The following is a 27505-nucleotide window of genomic DNA, read 5'->3' as shown; positions in this document are numbered from 1 at the left end:
TCTCGGAAGAAAAGATTCTTGGGTCATGGCCTATGCATTCTTGCATGCAAAAGGCCACAAAAGCCCTTCTGCAGTTCGTGAAGAGTACTGGATTGTACGAACGCTTGTAACAGCGGAGATTCTTCTGTGACTGTCTCTGCGAATGACTGACTCTATTATGTTTTTCTTTTCTCTCCTTATCTATTCTTCACCTTTCCCTTCCACAAGTGTAGGGTAGCCAACCGGGCACGTCCTTGGTTAACCTCCCTACCTTTCCTTCTACGTTTCTCTCTCTCTCTCTCTCCTGGGTAAATGTCATGAAAAGGAACGCAAGCAGTAACGCATAGCCACCGTTCACCGAATTTTGTTGAGCGCTGTTGCTTCCCCTTGTAGCTCAGTCATGACAGTTAGCTCGCGACGACCAGAATATCGCTGTATCTCTACTTCGATCTGCTTTGAGCGACACATTAAGCGCCGGCTGATTTGCGCAAGCGACGCACATATGCGCTTTCTCGTGTTTGTTTGACAGCGCTCGCGGGCTGTTTGGATACGCATCTTGATCGGCAACATTTCTGTAGTAGCAAGTTGCAAGCAATTGAGCGCTTTATAGCACAGGCGTACGATTAGGTAGCCCATTTGTCAAAATAATGCGAAATGTACTTGTGTGACTTTTAACTCCGAAGCTCGGCTGCTAGAGGAGGGCAGCCGCGATTTGAATTACTTTGGCTTTCGGGCGTTCTTTGACGCCGGTGCAACACGGGCACTTTAGATCGCGATCAAGCGCGTTCCGGATTAAATTTTTGGATCGCGATCAAGAACGGCCGCTGCTGTATTGCCCAACATTCCGGATCGAGTTACTCAGCATCACGGTGCAGACGAAAGCCTACTATCGCGATTGAGTGGATCTGAATCGGACTCGACCGCGATCCACAGTGCCTTTGTGACCGCGGTGTCATTTTGTCATGGGTTTCAACACCGCAGGGACGTCACAGTTGTGTCGCGCGACGTGATGGTAAAAGCGTCTCTCTTGGTACTATTGAGGCGGCTTTCCACGTGATTTTCTCCATGCTTTTCTAGACTTTGAAGTATCATTTGCCTCTTCGCTTTTTTTAACATGCAGCGATATCGCATTACATCACGCAACTCGCCGCGGCTGCACGAAGCTGCCGGCGCTCAGCGGTGGCACCCAGCTGAGACTACAAGCCCCAGTTTCTCTTTAATTAATGGACCCCAGTTACACGCGAAAGCTTTAACTCACGCTCTGCTATGCAAATTTAGTTTGTTTTAATTCTAATAAACATACCTGAAACCGCCCACTTCTTGGCCAATCCCCCGTAGTGGGTATGAGCCAGTATTTGGAGACAAGACCAGCCCCCTCGACTGACTGCATGCACGAATCGCAAAAAAAAAAAAAATGTGGCATGCAAAGCGAACAAGCAGGACTTATACTTGACCCTGCCAACAACAGCAGTGGTGCGCATGCTTGTCTCTCACCTTTTATGCATCATGCACCTCCCCGGAAATATGTTGATTTTCACGGACGGGTGTCGGCCCTTCGTGTTTTCGAGGCTTTTTACGGCACTGAACGACAAGGCTTGTGCGAACAAATGCAAGAGAGACACAATCTTGCAGCTCATATTCCCGCACACAACACGGCCACGCGACCCAGCGCAACCGCGCACCCTTTCGTCTTTTTCATTTGCTCCCACGGGCGGCGCCGCTCAGCACCGTCTGTTTATGCTACACCTTTGGTATCATATAGAGGAACTCTAGCGTCCGTAACACCGCCTGGCCCAGGTTGGGGAGTCTACCTAGGAGGTGTTGAACGGCCATTTCACCAGTGCCGTTGGCAGCGTCTCCTGCGCAGCTGGGGAGATAAGAATCTTCTGAGCATCACGAGCTTGTCTAGCATCACAAGGATCACGAACATCTGGCCGGCAGCCCTGGTACACTCAACCTAGTCAATCGCGATTTACCGTGGATGTGTCGGAGCGCACGCCACGGTCGTGGCTATATAAGCAAATGTGCAACAAAGCAACTGTCGCCACAAATGTTTTCTTTAGTGTCGTCCGCGTCGGGTGCCCAGACCCACTAAAAATACGCCGGACTCAAATCTGATTGATTTGATTATAAAGTTTACGTTCTTCTTCTTTATGTCGCTGCAAGCCCGCTTCTTCGGTTTCGTGCTCAGCTATTACTATGTGTCAACGACAAGAAAGGGGGGAGGAGGGCGGCGAGATAGGCAATTCCCAGCAAATACTCAAGCAGCACATGCATGATGTAACAAAGAAGCAAGTAACTTCAAATGCTCTGGCCGAACACGCAGAAGCGACTCGTCATGAAATAGACTGGGACAACGCAGAGATAATAGAAAAAGAACCTGACTTCTCAGCTTTCGCTTGAATCCCTGACAATTCATACCACCGAACACACACTTAATCGCAACGATGGCAACTTTCCCCACGTGTACACACGTTGCTTACGTGTACACACGTTGCTTACGTCACATCTTAAAGCCTACATAACCAGACCTTTTCCGCCTTCATTGTGAGCAAGGCTCCCGTGCGGGAGCCGAAACGTCTTATTGTATATTTTTTAAAACCTTCGTGGTCGGTGTCCGTTTTAATTGTTCTCACGGTAAACTATTGTAACGGAAGCTGCACCTAACCCGTATTCAGTGCTGTGTACAAAAGGCATGCCAGGAGTTCGAAAGAAAGCGCAAGCTCCTTCGCCTGGCAGATTTGAAGTCCCTAGGGACGTTAAGCAGACCACCTCTGCACAAAGCCTGGCCAACTGGGACTAAAGTACCCTAAAGAGGCTTTTTTTTATTTTTTTTTATTAGTATACTGCATGCAAAAATACAAACACAAATAGAAACATTTTTTTAATTTGTTTAAGTGTCCAAATGAGCAGCGCTAACTCTGCATGATCGCAATTTATTGAAACGCTTTCTTAAAAAATTGTGCCTATTTACACATAAACCAGCGGGTAAAGCCGAAAACCCGCTGAGTGTCCTTTTTACAGCCCGAGGTCGTGTAGCGGCAGGATAGCGGACAATGTGCGTACGTACGTACAGGGTCGTCCACTCTTAGTACGAACACGGCGCCGCGTGGCCGCGCTCTGCGGAGCGCCAGCGCACATGGCGCGGCCGCGCATCGAAGCTAAGCGGCGCAGGCGCACAGGGGCTTGGAGGTGGGGCTTCGTGTCGTCTGCTCAAGCGCGCGAGCGCGCTGTGCTTTAGCAAACAGACGGCACAAACACGGCTCGCTCGCGCGCTTTAGCAGACGACACGAAGCCCTGCCTCCAAGCCCCTGTGCGCCTGCACCGCTTAGCTTCGATGCGCGGCCGCGCCATGTGCGCTGGCGCTCCGCGGAGCGCGGCCACGCGGCGCCATGTTCGTACTAAGAGTGGACGACCCTGTACATTTCGCTCATGTGGCCCAAACTGGTCGAGTCAGCAGCGGGTGGCCGCCGAGAGGACGCAAAAGAGAAGCAGAAGTTGCGCTTAGGCTCGCAAAAGAAAGCTCAGAAGAAAAAAAATGCAAAACTGTCGGGGTGGACCACTCGGTTTGGTAACTTCGGATATCGCTGCAGTTTCACAACAGTGGACAGCTTAAGGTATTAAGAATAAATCCACTTGAGACAATTCAGTTGTTCGCTATGTATGAGCGCCCGAAGGAGGAATTGCGTTGCGAGTTATGTGCCGATTAAGGGAGGAACAGCGAGTCGGCAAGTGACGTGCCAGTCTGGAGGTCGAGCCAGCAGCTGGCATCTTGAAGAAAAACCGACTGTGCCGATTGAAAACAGGCAAGGTGGCAACTCCATGCAACTTCGGTGACTACACTTTATACAGGGCCGTTCATTCGTGTTGTGGTGGAAGCGGAGCGCGAGTGAACACAGCCCGTGATGCCGGCTATGTACTGCCAGGAATTCAATACCCCTGTCAGATATTCCCAATTCCAAATGGTCATTGAACACTATACGGTCGTTCAACTTACCATGCTCGTATGTCTGCTGAACGGAGAGGTTTCCTCGCCGTCGGAGTCGCACCTGGCTGTGGATGCTGTCATGGGCAACTATTTCTTGCACTTCACGCACCCACAGGAGCCCCGTAAGGCCCGACTCACACAACCGTCAAACGTCCCGTCACGGCACCAGCGCCTGTCATGTGACAGCGCTTCCTCGACGGCTTTTTCCTCAAGAATGCGACGCCAGCGACGACGTTATGAACACCGACCAATGTCACTGGGGTGGGGAAAGCGCTGTCACGTGACGAGCTCCGGTGCCGTGACGGGACGTTTGACGGCTGTGTGAATCAGGCCACCCAGCATAGCGAGCGGAGGAAACTGCTTTTTAGTATGGGGAACCAGCGCTGGCCAGGAGGCGCTACGGCAGTTTGGGTGTGCAGCTGAAATATGCTGACACCGTCCGATAGGGAGGCCCCGAAAATGGTACGACATTTTGGATGATAGGTGACGCGCGCCTGTATCAACGTTTGCTATCGTTCTATGCATGGAGCCAAGCTCTGGCCATACGGCCTTACCTGATGCGCGGTGGAGAAAAGCGCATGCGCTCATAGGTTATATCACGCCGGTTCCCAGTCAGGCCAAAACCTGGACACATGTACCTCAGATGAGCGGTGGAATTGATAACGCGAAATCGCAGCATGTGCAGCTGAAAACTGTTTCTACCGCTCGCTAGGCTATGTGTTATGGCGCTGCTGCTGGCACGCGAAGTTTCAGCGCTGGTTGCCCATAGGGCATGCTGCAGATTTTGCGCTGGCACTTCGATCGCTCATCCTGAGGCACACGTGACCAGCTTCTAACTTATCTGGCGACCGGCGTGCTACAACGCGGAAGCGCATGCGCCCTTCGCAGCCCACTTGACCACGAACTGCAGGCCTGGCATCGGGCTAAAAAAAGCAAGCTTTAATTGATACAGTGCGCGCGTTCGTTATCGTTCGAGTCATAGTTGCATTTTCATGGTATCCTTACCGGTCACGTCAGAATTTTTGAGCGCGCACACACTTAAACAGCCGTATCACTGGTAGCGCCTCCTTTCCACTGTGGATTTCCCGCTGGTAAACGCCAACGGGCATCGACAAGTTCTACGACGATAGTGCTCAATGGTCAAGGTTTAACGTGTCAGAGATATATTAATGAGCTATTTAGTTAGACAGTTATAGAGGATTTTAAGGCGCAAATGCTACTAAGGCTATGACGCCTGATATTAATCAGCTATGCGCATGCCCATAAGAAAAGAAAAAGAAAGCGCTAGAATAGTTTTGTTGGCCCGGGTGCTAACGTTGCAACACGAATTCTTTTCTTATTGCTCTGGGGTTTTACGTTCTGGTCAATTTCGGAGTCATTTTAACCGCCTGGGGTTCTTTAACGCGTGCACTTAAATCGATGTACACGAGCGTTTTTGCATTCCGCCCCTTTCGAAATACGGTCACCGCGACCCGGAATCTAGTCCGAGACCTCGTACTTAGCAGCGCACCGCCACTGCTATAAGCCACTGCGGCGGGTGCACGCGCGAACTCAAACACGGCCAGGCACTCGTGCTTTATTTTTCTCCCTGTTGACTGAATTATGGATACAGCCTTCTTCACCTCTGGATCAACTAGCCCCTAATCAGGTGTTTGAACTGCGATCACAGGGGGCCGTTTGATTCCGTTCCCTATAATTTACGCTATTATGCGTTGGTCACCAAAACAAAAGAGAAAAAGAAAATTAATCGATGGCTTTTTATTCCCTTTATTCAATTACTTATTGCGAGTTTCAGAGGCGAACAGCAGCCAAACTCGCAATAGATGTGTAAATATGGAGCATCTCTACGCGCCCGCATTTGGAAACACTCTCAACTCCACGAGCTATGAGGCAACAGTCACGTTCACCCCATTTCTTTAGTTCATAACTGCTGCTGTTTCTCGAGCTTCTGTGGCTGTGCCATGATGGACATTCATTTGGGAAGCTGCGAAGACACGTAATGTGCCGAAATTGCCGACAACTTTGCGGATCAACGAGTCGCTTGAAGATATATGCCAAATAGAAAGGGGGGGGGGGGGGGGGGGCGCATGGCGCGAAGAGTGCTCGCACATCGTAGGAAACTAAACGGCTGCTGAAATACGAAGGTGAGCATTCTGACATGAAGGGCCGCAGTGGCAATGATCAACGTTTACTAAAGCAGCAAAAATGTTAAAATAACATCCTTAGGTCTTACGTGCCCAAATCACGATCTGAATGCGAGGCACGCCGTAGTGGGGGACTCCGGATAAATTTTGACCACCTTGGGTTCCCCACCTAAGCACAATACACCAGCGTATTCGCATGGAACCCACGACTGAGTACTCAGCAGCACACCGCTATAGCCCCTAAGCTACTGCGGCGGGTCAGCAGAAAGGTTCTCGATGATGAATGCTCATACCCACTCACGGATAGGGTTTGAACAAACAGTCGACAAAAGATGCGCGAATGGTCATAAGGGGTGTAAAATGCGCATTGTGCCTCATTTACTAAGATATGCGACGAATAGTACTGAACAAAGCAGTTGCTGGTCAGATTTTATTAAAGGTTACAAGCGAGCGAAGGATCAGTTACGATCCCAAGCTACGATCACCGCATCTTCGCCGTATTGTGCAGTTTCATTGTGCAGTACCGAAGTATACGTTATACTAGGCACACGCGGTATAAGCCGCGTATTGTAGACACTGCAAGGTATTGACAGCTTTCACGTGACGTCACGCACCCACCTTATCACCGTGTCGGTGCACCAACATGGCGACTACGAGCACTTCAGTCCAATCCATCTTATTGAAAGCTTTCACGTGACGTTACGGACCCAGCTTATCATCGTGTCGGTGCGCCAACATGGCGGCTACAATGACGTCAGTGCAAGCCATCTATACCCGGCAGCCATGTGGTGGAATGTTAAATCAGTGAGCATTTCTATGCTTACCCAACTAGAAAAAATGTCACAGTTTCGCCCTAAGGGCGAAGCAATGAATGCGATAGCAACACAGCAATGTCATACGAAGTAAGGTGAGCGGTTTTGGTAGCAATATGAATTGTAGTAAACATGAGCTGATTAAGTAAGCAGGTGTGCTGCGGCGTAAGTAGGCCGGCATGAAGAGAGACTCGATGACCACGAGAAGGCGCGTGTGAAACGGTGGTGTTGATGAGAAGCCCTTCCCGTGGGCAGCGCGTGCGAAGGGACACACTTGTAGCGCTGCACTGCCGATCCGGGCAGCATTGCATGTGTAGCGTGCGTTGGAAAATGTCGCCCGACTATTACTAACTGAATGAACAAGCGCGGTGTGAGCGCGCACAAACAAACACGAATAGATCACACTGAATGACTCCAGACAACGACTGTCAAAACGCTGGCAGCAAGCATACGCCGCAGCGGGCGAAGGTACGTGCGGTCTATCGCTTATCGCTTCAACGGAAACTGAGCGGCGAATGCACGGCGCATAAAGGTCGGAGCCGTGTGGATATAAGAGACGGTGCGGACGAGCGACGAGCGCGGTTGTTGGCAGAGTAGAAGTGCCCCCCCCCCCCCCCCCCGCTCCCTCCGGCGCTGGCTTCCTGCTTCCTTGCTTGCGGGTGGGAGATGAGTGCGCTCGCTCTCCGTGATAGCGCGCGTCCCCGCACGCTTCCGCTCGGGCATACGGCGCACGGCGAAGATTTTATCTATACGGAACTTCACGGCGACGGCGACAACGACGGCAGAAATCCGGTTGAAGTGTCCATATAATTGCTATCGCAATAAAAACCGTCCGTCCGTCCGTCACGTAAGACGATCGCTTTCAAGATAGAGCCCGCAGCAGCGAGCGAATTCACCTTCGTGCTGCCTCTCGCTTCAACGCGAACGAAGCGGCAAGAACACCGCGCTCCACGAAGCTCCTAGCACACGCCGCACTCCGCTCTGTTCGCAGATCGCTTTCAAGATAGGTGCCTGCGCGTCTCTCTTCAGCGCGAAGCAAGCCGCGAGAACACAGCGCGCGAAGCTATCAGTATAGTCGGCACTCTGTTCGCATCGCAAATCGCTTTCAAGATACGGTCCGCGCGGCCGTGCAATACGCAGCCGCCGCCGAAGTACGGTTGATCACGGTTGACATTGGTTCTACGCGTATGAGTAAGGCGCTAAAAGAGCGATAACGGCTTATAACGAACAGAACGTCATCAACGCAACTGGCGCAGCCACCTGCATGCAGGTAGGCGGCGCCAGGTGCGGCGTCGCCGCAGCGCTGTTTATACTGGTCTGATCAAGTTTCATAACGTTGATAATAACACCGGGCTGCGTGGAGATGAGCAAGTGGCACAATGCTTCCGCATACTTAGACAACTCCCAGAAGAGATTCTGCGTGACTATTTACAGCGATGCTGTATATGGCTAGTTTCCAGCGGATCGATGTCCGTAGACAAAAACCGTGGTCCGATCCCGAAGATAGCGTAATACCGGGCCGAACACGCGGAGGCGGTGAAGCAGGCTAAATTAAAGCACTCCGCCAACTTGCAAAAGTAAGTTTAATATCTTGGGTCCAAATACAACCCGTATCAGATATTAAGCTGATAAGAACAGATACTACACTTTGATCGGCGTCGGCCATGTCTAAGTTCGCACCACACGTGTACGTCCATCCCGCATATTCAAACTAGTCCCTACCAATCTGAGTCTTCTTCTCCTGACGTCATGCTCTACGTAGCCTCCTTTCCTCAGTTCTGCTCTGACTGTGAAATGGGTAGGTAGCGTGTTGTACGGTCTGAAGAACAGCGTGCCAACCAAGAACGACGGCGTGAACAGAAAAGAAATGGGCGCGGCGGCGATGGAAGGAGACCACCGCCGATGAGCGGGGCCGCGGACGCCAAGCGTAAGCGTGGCGTCCGGACCGCGAGGCGGAAAGGACCGCGAGGCGGAAAGAAATGCGCACCATGAATTTGGCCCCGATCGCGCAAACTTGGAACGTTTCACCGGAGCAACGGTCAATCACCACATACACAGCTTCGCTGGTCATCCACCTTCACAGAGTGGAGGTGGATGACCATGCCCCATGTTTGATCACGTGGTGGCGGCGGCTGCGTATGGCGTGGCTGAGCCGCGCGGGGCTTATCTTGAAAGCGATTTGCTATACTGGTACAGAGTCTAGGAGTGCCGAGGGCTGATGTATTCATATGCGCTGTGTTCTCGCCGCTTAGTTCGCGTTGAAGCGAGAGTTAGCACGAAGGTCAATTCACTCGCTGCTACTGCCGCTCTTCCTCATGCCAGCGTTCTGACAGCGAGTATCCGCGGTAATCGAGTGAGATGCATTTGTTTGCCCGTGCGCGCGTGAAACCATGCTTGTTAATTCAGTTAGTAAGCGGATGTTTACAAGTTCATACGGCCGATAAAACTATCTTTATTTCGTATAGCTGTCTAATAATTTGCTATCGCAATGGATAGCAAATTAGTCGCAGAAAAGTCGTAGTTTCGCCTTTCGGGCGAAACTGCGACTTTTTCTTGACACGTGGGCGATAGCGTGCGCGTAAGTTTGAGTTGGGGTGGATGTGTGTAGATAACGTGCGAGAAATTTACTAGGAAGCGGCGCTATAGCCTCCTTTTGTCACTGTATAACTAGTAGTGCCAACTCTTGCCGACGTTCCGGTGTTGAAGTATTCTCTTTGTAGGTTAGCGGTACAACGCTGGCGGATGAGATTATTTTTAACCTCAAGGAAGGTTGTGCATCGCGAAGGCAGGCCGGCAACGCATTCAGTCCTTATTTTGCAGCAGCCCGCGGGCTTGGTCACACATATTCATTCCATTCCTTAGAAAGTCAGTCATTCAGCCAACTACTGCAGACGTCCTCACTATAGCGCTCCACATTTTGCAGCACGAATGGGGCACAGTGCATTAGTGAACACCCAGTCGATTTACGACAGCTGATCGCACAGTAGCAGGGCAGAAGCGGTTATGGTTTCGTATTCATGCGCTTTCGCTGAGGCAACGTGCGGCGCGCCGCCGAAAGCGCCATCTCGTTCCTCTAGAGCAAACTGCTCCGCGAGCCGCCACGAAGCTTGAGCGTGGCCTCCGAGATGCGTGGACCGCCGATGCGTGCAGACGTGCGGACTCGTTCCCTCGCTTGCCGCATACCCAGCGACCTAAGTTTATTGAAGTTTATTGAAGAACAGCACATACCCAGTGCATTTCTTGGCGCAGCTCGGCAAGGCGTCCAGCTGCTGTGCTTAACGAAACCGTGTGAAGTGGGTTCGGTTCCGTCCAGCACGGGATAAATTTTAAAGGTTTTATTTTTTATTTTTATTTAACTGTTTTTTACGGGGAAAACAGTTAAATACCTTGATGGTCGCAGAGCAAGAACTGCGTGAAGTAGCTCAATAATGCTAATCACAGAGGCACTTTTCGGGCAGTATTTTTGTAGAGAACAATCCCTCAGCATGAAAAGGCACTTGTAGTCGCGATACAAAGTTAACGACGATAAAAAGAAAAGGCGATCATATAAGAAATACACTTTTCCTTCATTGCGGCTGTTGCAGTGGGCATGGAGTTGTTGGCTGGAAAATGTTAACACGGTGAACACACCTGCGTTAAAACCATAAAAATCAATCGATGAGAAGGCTGATCTGGCAGTTGACAACCTGTTAGAAGCTTGTCTTGCTGGTGCGACCTGATGTATGACGGATCGGACGGCTTCTACGCAAGCGTGTTCCCCCTTAAGTAGACAAATAATAGAAAATAAAACGCGTGCGGGAATCCCGCCGCAATCTAAACTCTTACACATGGATTTCGTCAGCAAACAGTTTGTTGAAAGCATAAGACTCATTGTTATCATTTCGAAACTTTAGCGTTTTCTTCGTCAGATTACATCTTCCTAACGCTAACACTCCACCCATGCCTGCGAGTTCTTCCCTCCTTTTCCCTTACTGGTCTTTCACGACCCGGTCTGTTTCGCGCCGCTTATGGCCCCCAAAACACCCCCCCCCCCCCCCTTTCTTGATCATCCTACAAGTTCAGAAACACAAGTGCGCAAGGACGCTAGCTCTATTTAAAAAAAAAAACGGTTCACCGGATAAGCTGCAAAAGCACATTTAGAAGAAGAAAAACGTGTCCACATTTCCACCGAGTGCTTTGATATGGTATCACAGGCAGCAACGTCAAAAGGCACGTGAAGGTTCATCTTGCTCCTCGCCGACCAGGAAACATATCCTCCCTCTTGTCACGCTTGTGTGCTTTCGCCGTACTTCTGGGTTGAAACAACCTGCGAAGAGACGTTGCAATGCACGTGACAGTGAAACACTAATTCGAGTAGTCCATTCTGTCGCCAGGTGGCGACTACTGCAAAGTACGTGCAGTAAACAGAGATACTGACAGAATGCCAACAAAGTTAGCGTAATATATAGAAAATAAAAAGATCGGTTTGGAAAACGTCAGTAAAAAGGTGCACAACGGTGGTTTTCAGCACCGACATCCTTCCGTACGAAAGAAATTAATAAATTTCACCGAACTTCAGTAGAATTTCTAGAATGTTCTGTTTTCCGTTGCAGCCAGAATGAACACCAGAACATTTACTGCTCCAAGAAAAATCACACAATTGTCAAACAAGGTAGGAGTAATGTTAAATTGAACATTTCTCCAATTAACATTTAACATATAGTCTTATCAGAAATAAATAGCATGATTTGCACATTTAATTATTTCACAGTGTTCGTTACAGCTTTCATTAAACGACGCTGGGTAAACAACCGTGGCAGACATTAACAAAAACAGGTTGTCCGGGCTAGTTATTCACGCTCACACGACTGCAACACTCAAATGCAGGACGAAGGAAGAGGCTTAAGCATACACACAGCGCTGCGTGCGTGTATAGCTAACATCACCCTCGCCTCTGACTGGTGCAGTCTTTCGACATTAAGTGCGTCAGCAGTATTCAAGATTCAACGGTGCGGTTTCCCCTCTGTCCGCTGAGCACTCTGTGTATTAATATGATTAATAAAGCTTTTCCCCTCCCCCTTGCTTGCATTCCTCGTTCCTTTTTCTCATTTCGACGACCGTAGAAAGCCGCGCGGCACAAGCAGCTCAGCGAGAAACCCAGCGATCGACTCTGCATGCCGCAGCCGCATTTTTCGGCCCATTCCACGTATTTGTCCGCCAAATTTTTGAGGCCCTGCCTTTTTTTTTCTGCGTCCACGCTATTGTTTGGGAGGCACGGAGGCGTTAGAGCAGAAAAAGAACCATAGACCAGCCTTAATCCTCGCGCCCACACGCTTAGACCTTCGCCACCCCAATACTACCGCCTCTACCGTTTTTCTAGCATAAAGGCGGAAATATATATATATATATATATATATATATATATATATATTTCGAGGCAAATCCTCACAAGCAACCCCAAAAGCCAAAATGTCGTCTATATATTCTTCTCTCCGTATTCCCCAGCCGCCCAACAAAGCTTTTATCCTCTCGACTTGTTCAGCAAAGAAAAAAAGAGTACACCACAGAACTCGGCAATAGACAGCGTGAAAGAACCATCGCATTCAGCCGGGCGAACGCGCCCGGAAGAGGACCCCGTAAAGCGGCCACCGCCACACGACACGCGGCGCCGCGCGCCTCAAAGTCCTCGAGCGCCAGATGACGTCACCGATAAAGCGCGCCATCGGTTGGGAGGCGCCAAGTGTTGGAAAAAAGAAAGCCGTGGCAACGGCCCGCACGCGCGCGCATGCCTGACTGACAGCTCCGCGAATGGCTCAGAAAAAAAAATGAAATAAACGGTGTAGTAATACGGACGGCGATTAAAAGTGAGCACACACAGTGCTCTCCTCACACACAACCCACCGCAATAGAGGAAACCGACGAGAATTGAAACGCGCACCCGCCCGAATAACGGCGGCAGGTCTCCCGGTCCCCCGCCGCGCGTTATCTCGAAACCGTGCGCGTCGCCGGTCCTGCCTTTTGTCGGGACCCAATGCGGCGGCGACAGCGGTAACGTGGTAGGCAAGCATCCCTCGCGAAGCGCGATGACACCAAGGTGCTACCGCCGCTTTTTGAAATGTAATTCAGCGTCGCACACCGTCACCCCCGACCATATATATATATATATATATATATATATATATATATATATATATATATATATATATATATATATATGTCGTGCCCGGCGCCGCCCCGCGGCCGGGAGCGCCGAGCCGTTATGGCGCATGTGCGCGCTGTCACCGCAAACGTCCGCACGTATCGAGGGCGTGAGACGCTTGTGGCCGAGATGTCCCATTATCCGCGCGACGCCCCAAATGTCCCGCGGAAGCAAAAGCCGCACGCCGGCCGACAGGGCGTCGCGAGCTGTTCGCAGACACAATCGCGATCATCGCCCTTGCTTCGACAACATTAAACGATGCCCGAAAGGAGAGAGCAAACACTGCAAATGCTCCGTAAGGAACAAAAAAAAATTTTTTTGGGAGCACGCTTAAGCTTCGCCTTTAAGAGTGGAACGCGATAGCATTCAAAGATCCCTGGCTGCTTATCAGGCTTTTTTCCCGTATATTCACATTGCAGTCCGACGCTATCACGTTTGTAGGTCGTGGTAAAGTCGTATTTTCCTGACGAATTTGACTTTGAGAAAATCAATTTTTTTATTTAACTTTTTTTTTTCGTTAACGCTTTGCGCCTCGCGAAGGGCCTGCCCGGTCGGGGTGGTTCGGCATGATTATTTCCGCCAAGGATAGACGCCAGGTTTTCTGCGACACGGGGCACTCAACGCTACGTGTTAATAAGAACAGAAAGGTGGTTGGTCTAAAAAGAAACCCTCACTGGGCTACGCTACTAGGGTGCTCAGATAACAACAACAGACAAGCGTCTCCTTTAAAATTTAGTAGTTTCGTTCGTTGTAGAAGACAGTGTTGTACGGAACGGCGTTTCTGGAACTAGTTCCTTCTGGGAGGAACGGAATAACGACACCGTTCCATTAAAGGTCAGTGGAACTGTAACGGTAACTCGTTAGGTTTATGAAGGAACGACAGAGGGAACGGCGTTTCTTCTGTAAACGTTCCACGGCAATGAACAGACGCACGCACGTACGCAGCACGTCACGCACGGCGGATGGGCGACCACGTGAGGCGCAAAGAACTACCGCTTGCCTGTCACGTGACTGTGGAGCATTTTCTTTCGTGAGATATCTGTTGTATGTTTTTATTGCTAGGCTTAAAGATTATCACGTGACACTCCCTCCAGTAGTTTCTGGCCTCCATGCCGGCCTGCCGCAAAGGAACCATGACGTCAGGATCGCAGCGCCACTCGAGGGACTTCGCGACGGATGGAAAACTTCCAGTCCTCACGTCCTCGCAGGCACCGAACCCTTCCAGCCGTGGCACAGGATGAGCTGTCGCGGTACTTGCTGGTACCAGCTGACTACCCACTATCGCAAATGAAGAACTTCGAGGGATTGAACCAACTTTTCCTCAACTACAACACGGCAGTACCCTCAAGCGCTTCGGTGGAACGGCTCAACATTGCCAACGAAGGGCTAACAAAAAAATCGCCAGCCCTTCCCCTGTCGAGAAAATGGGGGTAAGCGAAGCTTGTGGCAAGACGACGCGGTCGCGGGCGTTTCGTTTGCCCTAAACTCAGGGTCGGCGGCTCTTCGCTGACGTTTCACCTGGGCTTCGGAAGTCCTCACGCTAAAATCGGCACGTCGACGACGAGCCCTTTCCCGAGCGAGTTTGCGGCGCCGTCGCTCAAACGCAGCCTGTTCCTCGGCGGAATGCACCGAGCGGGCCTTCCCATCCGGTGCCGAAACTGATCTGAGGCAAGGGAAGCCCGGCGGAGCACGCGCCAAGCCCCTTTCGTTTCCCTCCCCGTGACACACCAAACGACCCTGATTGGTCGAGCGCGTCACGTGATCCGGCACCGGCGCAGCTTTCCCCGTATCTGCTCTACACTGGGAGCGGAGCTCAGATGTGCGGCCCCGGTATGAGGCACACGTGATTTCTTTCTTGTGTTCTTTCTTCTTTTCTTTCCTTCCTATTTTTTCTTTCCTTCCTTACTTCTTTCATTCTTATCACTGGCTCATACGCGCATAACCAATGCGGGTATGCGCCACACGTGATTTTATTATCGCTAATCGTGACGTAACGAGCATGTAATGTTATTGATGTCATGACCTATCAATAACGTTAGTCATACATTCGTACCCTTCCAAGCCAATTTTGGTATATACCAAGCGAACGAGACGCGAGTTTTCGATACATTGTCGACAGAGTTTTAGCGTGACACCACCACCACCGCCGACACTTGCGAGGCAATACAAGCTTCGCTTGAAAAACGGGTTATTCTGTCAGGCACCAACATCGAGATGCAACTCTTACTGAGTTCAAAGAAGGGACTTAACTAAGTTGCGAATATGTATTCTGGACATTTATTTTTCCCACTCATACTGCAATATTGAATTAGCATTCATTAAACGCTTATGGGTCATTCCACGCGAAACGTCCCAGCCCAAAAAGCGACCATCGTTGATTTTCATGAAAAAAATTGGGCTAGATGGCTATTGTGTGAATAACGTTTTACCAAAGTATTTGGTCGAAAAAAAATGTTTTGATCACCTGAGCGCTGTTTGAAGTTTCCGAGAAGAAGCAATAGTTGGTTGGAGGTAAATTTTTTTATTCAAGTCTGAAACTAGGTGTAATTACAAATTTTATTTTAGAGCATTTTAGAGGCATCCTTTTTTCATATAATGTGATAACTGAATGCATTTTAGAATTTATCGCGTTTATTTGGCTCAGTAAAAAATAAAGAAATGTTACGTTTTCAGAAATTTTTTTAGATAAACTGCGCAAATTTTTAGAATATAATATTTTTTCTTCCTTTTTGCACGTTGCCATAGTGTATGCTAAAAATAATTTCAGACTCTTAAAGCATATATATATTTTTTTAAACAACTCCAAAGTTGGCAAAAAAATAGATTTTTTGCGAGATTCAGGCCACATTTCAGCCTTAAGGCCTTCCAGATAAAAATATGTCAGATAGCTCAATATGCGCACTGACCTCTTAGCTTGTGATTTAGAAATTTTTGTGAAAGCTTGTGATTGAGTAAATTTTGTTTGAAGCGAGAAACATTTTTTTGAAGTCAACAATCAGTATCACCAGTAGGCACTGCGTACGTGCCACCGCTCGCCTCGTCGTCCGCTCGTTGTCGGCTGCGCGTCGCCGTCTGCCGATCACCAGACGGCGGCTAGTATATGGGGTGATCAATTTTACGATTTATGGAATTTTTAAAAATCTTCTGTAGCAGATATCACAATTCTAGTCCTTGAGCTGGATTGTTCAGAGGCGGACAATTCTTGCACGAAGTCGAAGAATGGAAACGCATATTGGACTAATGAACAAACAACTGCTAATTAACTTCCTAAATAATTGGTGAGCGAAGCTTGTCGTGTGTGTATCTGACCTTCGTAGTGATTTTCTTTCCTTTCTCTCTCTCTTTCTTTTCTTTTTCTCTCTCTTTCTTTCTCTCCCTCTCTCATTCTCTTTCTTTCTCTGACCTTCGTGGTGACTTTCTCTCTCTATCTTTATTTCGCTCTCCTTATTTCTTTGTTTCTCTCTTTCTTTATTTCTCTTTCTTTCTTTATTTCTCTTTCTTTATTCCTTTCTCTCTCTCGCTCTCGCTCTTTATTTTTTGTCCCTGGTATGTTCCATTGATCTTGGACCTTTTCTGCTCTATCGCCAGGATCGGCATACTTTTCAGCGTGACACCGCCACCGCCGCCACCACCACCACCACCACCGACACTTGTGAGCCTATAAAGCTTCGCTTAAAAAAGAGAGAGAAAGAGTGAGAGAGAAAGGAAGAAAGAGAGAAAGAAAGAGTGAGAAAGAGAGAAAGAAATAAGGAGAGGGAACGAAAGATAGAGAGAAAGAGGAAGATGGAAAGAGAGAGAGGGTAAGAGAGAGAAAGAGAAAGCCACCACGAAAGTCAGACAAAGTAAGAGAGAGAAAGAGAGAGGGAGAGAAATAAATAGAGAGAGAAGGAAAGATAGAGAAATAGAAAGAGAAAAGAGAAAGTCACCACGAAGGTCAGAGAAAGAAAAAGGAAAGAGAAGGAGAGAGATAATGGAAGAGAGAAATAAAGAGAGAGAAAGAGAGAGAGGAAGAGAGAGAAAGAAAATCACCACGAAGGTCAGACACACACACGACAAGCTTCGCTTACTCCCATTTTCTCGACAGGGGAAGGGCTGGTGATGGGCTGGGGAAGGGCTGGTGTTAAGAGTGAGCCCTTAACAGCGAAGCTGTTAAGGGCTCACTCTTCGATGGTCGCGTCCGGCAATAGAAAAAAAATTACTCCGTCTCCCGCTAAAGCGAACCATGTGTGGATGCGAAGCAGCGGGGAGATGGTTTCGCGGCAGCGGCCCGAGCGCTCATCGCGGCGCTGCACAGGAGAGAATGAGGCGCGCGCGCTCCGTCATTTTCATACCGCGGAACTACCGTGGCGACCCCCGCGGAGTATGCAGCTGTCGCACCACCTGTCGTGCGCGCCGCTCCGGATACCTAGAGGAGAGAAAGGGGGAGCGTAGGAGATGAGAGAGGAGGGGGGGGACGCGCATGCGCTGTGGGGGTGTGGGACGCTGCGGGAGGGACGGACAAAGCCCCCGCCATAAGCTGCTTCGCATCTAAAAAACTCTCATTGGCCGTATGCTGTATGTGCTAGTGAAAGCGCGCGAGGGCGACGGACGCGCGCTTTCACGGCGCGAACGCACGGCGCGAACGCACGGCGGAGAGCAAACGCGACTTCCCAGTGGAAGGGGAGCGGTGGGCGAGGAGGGCATCGAGGCACCCTAGACTGTGCGTGTGCGTTCCCGTTCTCCCACTGCGGCGCATGCGCGCAGCCCTGACGGCCTCTGCGTCACGCGTAGCCCTGCCGGCCGTCACGTAGCCAGCGTTTTGACAGCGGTTGTGTGCGGTCACACAAACAACGTGCACAACTGTTGTCAACGGCGGCGGCGTTTTGCCCGCGTTCGCACGGAAAGCGCGCGGCATTGGTGGCGCGTTTGTGAAGAACGTATCAACTAGGGAGCCTACATGCAAACAGCGCTTGCATGTAGGCTCCCTAGTGCCAACCTTTGCCGTACACCCCATGGCGGTGTACCGTAGCGACCATGAGACCATGGTCCCTGTGGTCACTAAATAAATTAAAACCAAGGGATCATATTCAACGCTCATTCTTTAATAGTTCAAATAACCAATTACACCATCACATCTTAATAGTCATAATTGGAAATACATAATTCCCACCATAGTACAGCTTCGCGGGTCTTCCATCTCCACCCCAGTGGAAGGGCTGACAGTTTTTATGCAGTTTTTTAGCCTCGTTCGATCGTGTACAATAGTCGTATTTAGCTAGTGAAAGCACGACAGACGTTAGTGCCAACTGAGGGACGCTATGTGACCTACTGCAATACGGGTAGCAGTGCGTAGTTGCTTACACGAAGGTCGAAAACAGTCAGGTATCGTACATGTAGCAGTGGAGCAACGCCGTGAACAATTGCTTGTACCTTTCGCAGAGGCCCGACACGCACAAACACTTCCCTTTTTTAACCTCCTGATCGCTTGAAAGGCTCTTTGTTTTTAAACATATCTGATGCGGCCCGCTAGGCAGGCCGTACGTTTGCACGCATGCAAAGCGCAACTACTCCCGCGGTTTCGTCGCTGAAGTTCTTGAGAAAGATCAAAATAATGTGATCGGCAGCAAGGACCCATTCGAATCCGACGAAACACCTCGATTCGACGCCACAAACGAGAAACGCGAGCAACCCACCAAGCGAAAGCGTTGCCGTGACCCTGGATGTCGCAGCCATCTTTATTCGGATAGTGTTGCCAACACAAGTGACGGATTCTGGAGTTGCCAATAGCCTTGATTTCCTTTAAACCAGACGGCACGAAGCATGAAGGAAAATATTGAAATTGTGCATGAAATTCGAATGGTACATGAAACTGTCCGCTAGAGTCCAGCATGTACGAGCTCAAGTGCGATATTTTCCTACAAAGAGAAATAACATTGGATTGAGTAGCTAGAAAGCGTAGCGATGCGTAAAGAAAACTTAAACGCTAGTTCGCTAATGGAACGCAGACTAAGGAATTGTCAAAAGCTGTGGAACGCGAGAGCTTTGGCTTCAATCATGCAGCTGCTGCGAAAGATAGTGTATTAGCAGTTACACCCCGTAAGAAGCACGTTTTCCTGCTTCATTTCTCTCTGATTCACCACTTGTTTTTGTCCGGGGATATTAAAGTGTGAAACTACTTCCTACCGTACGCATCATTTTAATTCCTTCAACTTTTCACGACACTTTAACCATCTCACCTGCCCTTAACAAGCCCTCTCCCCGCCCCTCGCCCCTATTTCCAGGCCTAAACAACTCACGATGACAACACTGAACGACACGAGAACTGAAAAGGTGCCACAAAAGGAGAAAGAAGGAACCGCTAACGGTGAGAGAAAATTGAGAGAGAGAGGACATGAAAAAGGCAGCGAAAGAGACGAGAATAAGGTTCGTTTTTTCTTTCTTTCTTTCTTTCTTTCTTTCTTTCTTTCTTTCTTTCTTCTTTCTTTCTTTCTTTCCTTCTTCTTTTCCTCCTTTTTCCGAAGCCCGGACCCACAAAAGTTGTTCACGCGCGCCGCTCCCAATAAAGGCGCTACACCATGGACTGCGCGCCCGCGGGGAGGAACCAACATGCCTACCGACGCGTGAAACACGACCATCCAGACCAAAAGCAGTCGGGGGTCTCTCCAGCTCACTGCGCATTTCCTTCACTTCTTTAATTCGTTTCCAATCTCGACTATGCAAACTTTGTTTGCACTCGGCGCGCACACTTCTACCACTGCTGCTGCTACTGCTGCCCTTTTTTTGCCGCTCTCCCCGAACAGTGCGCGCATGCACGTCCCCACAGTCATTCGTCGTCGCCTTCCGTCAATTTGCGCTCTTGCGCGCCTTTTTTTATTGTTTTTCGCCGAGCGCGTCTGAGCTACGTAGCGTCCATGCCTCCGGGCGACTGTGATTCGCAAGACCGGAAGTAACGACCCGTCCCACCGGCGGGTTTTGTGTCCGCTTCAATGCGAAACTGCCGCAAAGCCACATAGGTCTCGCCGTTGCTTCTTTTCTTTCTTTTTTTTTTTAGTTATTTTGTGTTATATTCCGTAGACTTGTTCGCCCGGTTCGTTAGCCCGCAAACTTCCATCGTGCATTCGATCGCTTTCTCGCCGAAGTCAAACACAGCGCGAACAGCGGGCTTGCATGCGAGACGTCCCATTCGCTCACGAACTGCTTTACGAAAGCCTGCTGTACTTAAAGCAAGGCGGCGCCGTTACCGGCAAGGATTCAAGCGAGCTCACGTTCGCACAGTTGGCATGAGTTCCTGGATTGAGGTTGGAGTCACGTGTAGAGCGGTCAGTGGGAGAGTGGTGAGCTAAACCTGATTCAGATACAGGTATACCTTCTGGTAAAAAGGAATCTATTAACGCTATCAGGAAAGTTGGCGTGTTAAAGTTTATTAAAAACAAATAATAGCGTTTCGCAAATATTCCAGGTTTATGTGAAATATCTGAAGAATAGATGTGTTTCTGAGATACGTAAAGCTGTCGCATGTATTCCTTCTCGTACGGGGTTCAGAAATAAGCAGAAAAAGTTCTGTACGTTCCTTGAATGGATTCTGTGCAGCAGTTACAAGAGCGTGTATGGCTGTTTAGTAAAGATCAGGAAAGGTGCATCACATCGGGAAAAAAATGGCGGAGCCCATGTACAGTATGGTACACAATTAAAGAGAACGCATATTAGTGTTCCGCACCAGTTAGATAGCTGATATATGAAAGCCTGTAGACTATTTTATTCATGATTAGATACCTGGCTAACGCGCCAAAGCAGCCACTTTTTCCGATAAAGAAACCCTGCAGTTCTATCGGCTTTCTTACCAGCTGGGTCATTTGTACGTGTTTAGAAAAAGCTTTTCATCCCCTGGTGGAGGGTGGCGTCGGGTAGCCATTCCTGTCCTTCCTTTCCATCTCCTCTCACGGAGTATGCCCACAACGGTTCATAAAGCCCATCTTGCACATTCTAGTTTATGAAACGGTCCTTAGACTAGACCTTCAGGTAGCGGACAATTGCAGAAGCGCGAAATGATAGACGCATTTCGCAGTAGTACAGTAGTGAATTTTAAATGTGAAAGAAATAATGAAATGATGCTGAGATATTTCAGCACCACCCTCTCCCCGAACGAAGGAAGACGTTGGTTTGTCGTAATCTGCGCCTCCCTTGAATATAGTGTGCATTGAAAATGTTGAGTGAGCAATGGTTACTCTAATGCCAGCATTCACTGTTGCGTAAAGCAAACAACCCCGTAAGGAAATTTCTGTTTAACGTAAGAATAAAAAGTAATCAGTAAGTAGTCCCGTCAGACCGCCCGCTAAGATGTATAACGCTTGAAAGGCTTGCAGAAAAGCCTGCCGCTCAGGGTACAAATAACCGCAACGAAAGAAGACAAACACGGACTGACACGAAAGACAAGGCGAAGGAGGACGTCAAAAGCGGAGGGCGCCGATTTGTTCTCTGGGCACCTGCGCCCGAAAGAAAGGCGAACACCATTGGTCGGGCACAAACCACGTGACCAACAATAAAAAAGAAAAACAGGGGGAGATGTGGGGAAAATGAAGAGGGGGTGGGAGGAGGGGGGAGGGCAAAAGAAAAACTACACAACGCCAAACTGTCGATCATGCTTTGCCAAACACCCTTAAAAGCCACCGATCCGTAGGTAATTCCCACTCATCAAGCAGTCAAACGTGCGATCGCCCTCTAAGGAGAGACACCCCCCCCCCCCCCCCCCCAAAGGCGTTTTCGCTGAGAAAAGAGTGACAAAAGTCACTCCGCGCACACAGTGTTCGGAAAGGCACCGCGAAAGAAAAGAAGAAAGAAACGAGCGAAAAGAGCAAGCAAGTGGAAAAGAAATCGCGCCGGCGAACAAGATGTGGCGACCCGAAGTGCAGCCAGCGTAGCGAAGCAAGCAAGCAAGCCACCGAGCGAATCGGCGGAGGTCGGGGAAGCGAAAGCAAACTCTCGCTGCCGCCGGCGCCCCGGAGCGAAGGCGAAACTCAATTTTGCGCGAAACGCCCAGGGCCGACAACGGAACGAGAAGAAGAAGAAGCGCAAGCCGATAAGCAGCAATCATCGTGCGGAGAAGTAGGGGGGCGCCGAAGAGAAACAAGAAGAGCCCCCCAGGGGCACTTCGTAAGGCCACACACACGCGAGTGTACGAGGAGGAGCGTTGAGAAAGGCACCCAAGGGGTGTGGGGTATTAAGCAAACACCCGGAACGATGACTTCTACTACAACGAGAGAAAAAAAAAAAACGCAAGTAGGCAAGCGGCAAACGCAGGGAAAAGCGGAAAGAGAGGCATAATAAAAGTGTCCTGATTATTCCTCCCTGTCGAGTCGTCGAGTGCTCCAAGGAGCGACAAAAGCCTGAAGGGCGTCGCTAGCTGTTTTCCTCGAGCGGCGAGTGGGAGGTGTAGACGAAGAAGAAGGGCGCGATGGGTGAAAGCGTTTACGGCGCCGCCTGGTATACACTGAGCACGCTAAGAACACGCGCACATAAAGCCGACCGCACGCACAACACACATCAAACCGACGGGAACAAGACTCGGCGCCGGCGCATCCCTATTCGGCGCATCCTACAAAAGAAGAGAAAGCGAAGAGATGAGGTCGTCATCATTTTATTTCCACCTCCCTACGTCCCTTTTTATTCTTCTAAGGGTTTGTTTTCTTTCCTTTTTGCCTTTCTACGCGACCTCGGGGAAACACAGGGAAAAGCGAGACAGACGCGGCAGGCTGCGACAACGCGGAAGCAAGCGGCGGCGTACACCGCTCATTACCGATCGGCGCAATACACACGTGAATCCTCCACCTGCGCGGTGCACATAACGCGCGTTGCGAGAAGCACGCAAGCAGTCGGGCGGGCAGGTCGGCCCGCCGAAGGGGGGGACCCGGCGAAATCGGATGATCGCACGCTCAGTTGACCAAAACACTTCTGACGATGCGGCTCGGATCTCGCGAAATCTCCCTCTCTCTCCTCCGCCGCAGACAAACGCGGACCGCCGCGCGCCGTCCCGCAGGATTGCCGGGGGGTGAACCGCAGAAGAAGTTGCTTAATGCTGCGTTTACGCCTTGCCTCAACCCTCTTCGTACCCCACGGGGCCCCGTTATCTTCTTATCGCTTCCTTAACAAGGGGCCCTAGTCACATGCCGCCGCGTTTGCGATTCCTTGTGTGTGCGCTTGTGTCGCGCTGCTGGCCAGCCAATTTAGTTTGTTTGCCTCCGCAGCAAATGGGCAGACAGCAAACAGAGACCGGTGCTTATACAGTGTCGCTTCCTGAACCGCAAAGGCTGGCGGCACACCCGGAAGACGCGCGTCTTCTGTGTTGGCCGGTGCCCTCCCCTGTCACCTTCTGGCTCACGAGTGAACGTTATAGCCAGCGCGTTCGGATGAGTAAATATTTACGAAAGTGATCACAATGAAGTGCTCAATAAGATAAGGTGAATCGTTCACCCGCTGCGGCGCAACCCAGCGAGCTCGAAACTAATCTTCTGAGAATAGAAACTCGTTCCAAGTCGATAACAGTCGGGTAACGCTTGAAGCGTTATTTTCAGTGTTCTATTTGCCACTTCGATCGATCGATCGGTCGATCGATCAATCAATCAATCAATCCTTATTCCAACATCGGGGTTGATATTCTGAGTGAGGGCGATAGACAAAAAGACATAAAATGGACTTGACGACGCCCATATGACAGAATACAGAGCACGAGCAAATACAGCTTTTAAGAAAAATATTCTAAATATAAATTAGAACAATGCAATAGTAATCAAGAGAGAGAGAGAGACGTTTTAATGGCAGAAAGGTGGAGAGGTCGGCCTGAGTGAAGTGCCTCTAGCCTGCTACTCCACGCTGGGGAAGGGGGTTGAGGGAATAACAGAGATAGGATGTGAAGAGGAAGAATGATGCTGGTATGGTGAACACGATGATGAGTTCCCATCGTGGTGAACACGATGACTTCCCAGAACAGCACAGTCACCTTCGCGGGCAGAGGTAGATGCTACTACAGTGTAGCCAGAAGACTGTCTATAGCTTGCATAATTTTTGCAGCTGTTAGCGCCACTGGCGTATTTAAACCAGTCAGTAGCAGCTGCAGGGCGTCGATTATTTGACGCAGCATCGCTTTGATGACAGAGTCCAACGGTGATTTTTCAGTGCATTGTCCTTGCTCGCGCTGACAGTCTAAGGCCCGTCTACGCTGCGGCAAGCATGGCCATATATTCGAATCCGGGCTTGTGAGGCTCGCTTGAAGCAATTTCATTAGTAATTAGAATAGTAATCAAAATACAAATGCAGTAAATGCCGAGCAATACAAGGCACAAAAGATAGCTACAATGTGCACGCGTGGTCAAACAGATCATTCAGATTTGTTCACCGCCTGATCCTGCGACCTAGTCGGCGACGCATTTATTTCCCGTAAACGTAACATGACCGGGCACTGCAGCTCGTCTACATACTGCCAGCCACATCGACTGCCCCATCACAGGCGGTCGTCAGTTTAAGCCGCTGGTGCGCCGACGGTAACAGTGAGTGCTGCACGGCTCCTAATCAGCAGATTTTCACGACACAGACTTTGGTGACGTCTATATAAATGTGAACATCACAATCAATTTAACTTGGACGATTCATACCGAGTGCATTATAACCAATCCTAAACGCACACTCGGGTATTTACGACGTAACCTTTCCAAAGTCCCATCGACTTCAATAGTTGTGAACTTACAGAAGACTAATATGTTCTAAAGTCGAAGGTACGTCTGCAATATGGGATCACTAGCAAAGATGTTCGCTGCATACCATTGGTTGGTAGCAGTGATATATCATAAAAGGAAACGAAAATTACCGCCTCGGCAGGCATCCAGCCAAGGACCGCTCTATGACGGCCTCTAACGTTTTAGATGCGGTGGATAAGCTTGAACGCGAATGTGCACAAACGCTAAGTAGTATCGCACTAAAATGAGATACGCAATCCCGTTTAATCAATCGCTCCTACATCAGTTACACACGTAAAGAAACACACTAAAGAAGGGCCAGGGCGGCACGTTTTGGAGAGGTGCCACTGGCGGCGGTTAAATGAGGCGACTTTCATTTTAAGACAGCGCCAGAAAACACGGACACGGAAGAACACGGGACAAGGGACTCCCTTGTCCGTGTTTTTTGGCGCTGTTTTAAAATGAGTGATCCAAACCAACTAGCTCGCACACAAACCCTTCTGAGAAATAAGGCGACACATGCAAACAGGTTCTCTGTGCTCTCTTACATCCCAACGGTGTGGGGCTCACTATATATTATTATCTGATAAATAAACTGCCTGCAAACAATCATAAAAAGCTGCCGAACCCCTGCCCTCCCCCCCCCAAAAAAAAAAATGGAAGAAAGAAGAAACTCACCAGCGAACGAGATCAGCTGAGAACACCATCGTTCCAGGGAGCGTTCAGGCCAGCGTGACGCGCTGCCCAGCTGCCATTCGAAGCTCAGCAAGCGACGAACCCGATCGGAACAGAGAGTATCTACGGAGGGTTAAGGAAATGAAAGAAAGCGCGAGCAGAGAATCACATTTGCCAGGAGTTCTTTGCCACAGTCTTTGAATATTTCAAGAAGCGATACAATAACACTTCACGCGTTAAACAAAACGATCCAGCATTGCTCTACGTCTCCGCCTTTACCATTAAGTGCCTCGACAAACACGAGTCACGCACGCGTTTGTGACGCGCCATGCACTTGCACAGTGGGCAACAGACCAGCCTAGTAACTGACTACAATAAACGACTGTGTTAAAAGGTTCCTCTGGCGCTGCGCAAAACCACCCGGTGCCTCGACAGTCATGTTCCACCAGCGCATGAACAGCGCGCGACAGTCGCACCTGCGCCGATGGTGAGTGGCCAGGGGGGCTATTCTGTAGGAGTCCACCTAGTAGACTGTCCACTTCGGCTGTCACCATTGGCTGCTGCTTCACGAGCAGGAAGGAGAATGGCTGGCACCTTCCTGCTCGTGAAGCAGCAGCCAATGGTGACAGCCGAAGTGGACAGTCTACTAGGTGGACTCTTACAGAATAGCCCGCCAGGACCGGCCTCGGTAAGCGTAAAGTGGTATAATACAGAGGTTTAGCTTGTTCAGTAATCGGTAAACGCGGGCGGACCGGGCGTTGGGGCGTTTTTCCGGAACAGTAGACGTGAGCGGCCTGTATGGTGCTACCACCTGGTGGCGCAGAAATCAAACAGACAAAAAAAAACAGCTAATATTGATGTAACTATGTGTACCCTACTTCTCTGCTGGTGTAAATTTTCGGCGATAACACGATTGCGCCACTGTCGAACATTTACACCAGCAGCGAAGTAGAATACACTTCGTTAGTGCAATATTAGCTGTCTTTTGTCTGATTTTTGCGCCACCAGGTGGTAGCACCATACAGGCCGCTCACGTTTACGGTTCCGGTTCCGGCAAAACGCCCCAACTTCCGGTCCGCTCGCGTTTACCCGATTACCGGACAAGCTAAACCTCTCTATTGCTACGCAAAAAAGCCGGCAGATCCCACGCCCTGTTGGAATTGGTGTTATGCGAAGCACTCTGCGGGGAGCCTACCAAGTTAACGAAACGACCATGAGAGCACCAAGACGTAGGCGGCTGTTTCACGACCTACAATACACGCATGTCACATGCCATTCATGTCATGAGTCCTCAGGAGTCCTTTTAGTTACACCTAAGAGACCTTAAGGCAAAAGCCTTAGTCATTCTCATGACTATGACTTTGACCATCAACGTTTACCACTTTCCTTCACTTAGTACCACAACCGAACCCATTCCATTGGTTTTTGAGTGTTAATCTTTTTCGCTGAGTCATGGCCATGACTACGACCTCTGCCATCATTCTTTAATGTTTCTTTCACTTAGTACCCACGTCCGAACCCATATCAGTGGTTTTTGAGTGTTAATCCTTTTTTCGCTGAGTCATTGTGATTTTTGCTGAGTCATGCTCATGACTATGACTTCTGCCATATCCTTTAGTGTTTGCTTCACTCAAGGCCCGTTTATAGTCCGACGTTATCGGCGCGCGGGCCAGCGTCGTTCGCGGCCAGCCACGCTACGCCGGTTGCGCTGCGCCAGCCGAAACGCTATCTCCTCGATACTCCGACGCGCGCGACGTCAGCTGTTATCTTCGGAGCATGCGCAGAACGATCCGAAGCCCGCGCGCCGCTTTGAACGCCTGTTTGCGACCGTCAGCGAAGCAGGGGCGAAGCGGCATGGGCGCCTTTATTTCTTCGCGCGAAATGCATTGTGCTTCGACGCAGTCGACGCGACCAATGCGCGAATGGGTCAGGAGCCGATTCGGCGCCGGGTGCGCTGAAGCCGCCGGTTACGTTGGCTGCGCCAGTGCGCTCGTTTTCACCAACGTGACGTAGCGTGCGCGCTC

The 27505-nt window shown here is 49.9% G+C and overlaps 1 protein-coding gene and 1 non-coding gene across 2 annotated transcripts in view; both read right to left on the bottom strand.

The window, feature by feature from the left end:
- Window positions 1-8404: 8404 nt before the first annotated feature.
- Window positions 8405-8591, bottom strand: LOC119443282 (U2 spliceosomal RNA). The gene has a single exon (XR_005190231.1). It is a non-coding gene; the product is annotated as a U2 spliceosomal RNA (small nuclear RNA).
- A 2450-nt stretch (window positions 8592-11041) lies between these two features.
- The window catches only part of LOC119442114 (peroxisome biogenesis factor 1-like), a 94370-nt gene continuing 77906 nt past the window's right edge, over window positions 11042-27505 (bottom strand). Inside the window, exons 21-22 of the mRNA XM_037706862.2 lie at window positions 25485-25604; window positions 11042-11229 (exon numbers count right to left, since the gene is read on the bottom strand). Coding sequence (XP_037562790.1) covers window positions 25529-25604 — 76 coding nt within the window. The 3' untranslated portion in view covers window positions 11042-11229; window positions 25485-25528. The remainder of the gene's footprint in view (window positions 11230-25484; window positions 25605-27505) is intronic.

The sequence above is a fragment of the Dermacentor silvarum genome, chromosome 2, assembly GCF_013339745.2.
Source record: "Dermacentor silvarum isolate Dsil-2018 chromosome 2, BIME_Dsil_1.4, whole genome shotgun sequence".
Lineage (NCBI taxonomy): Eukaryota > Metazoa > Arthropoda > Arachnida > Ixodida > Ixodidae > Dermacentor > Dermacentor silvarum.
Note: the sequence above shows the minus strand (reverse complement) of the source record. Positions and strands in the feature narration are given on the sequence as shown.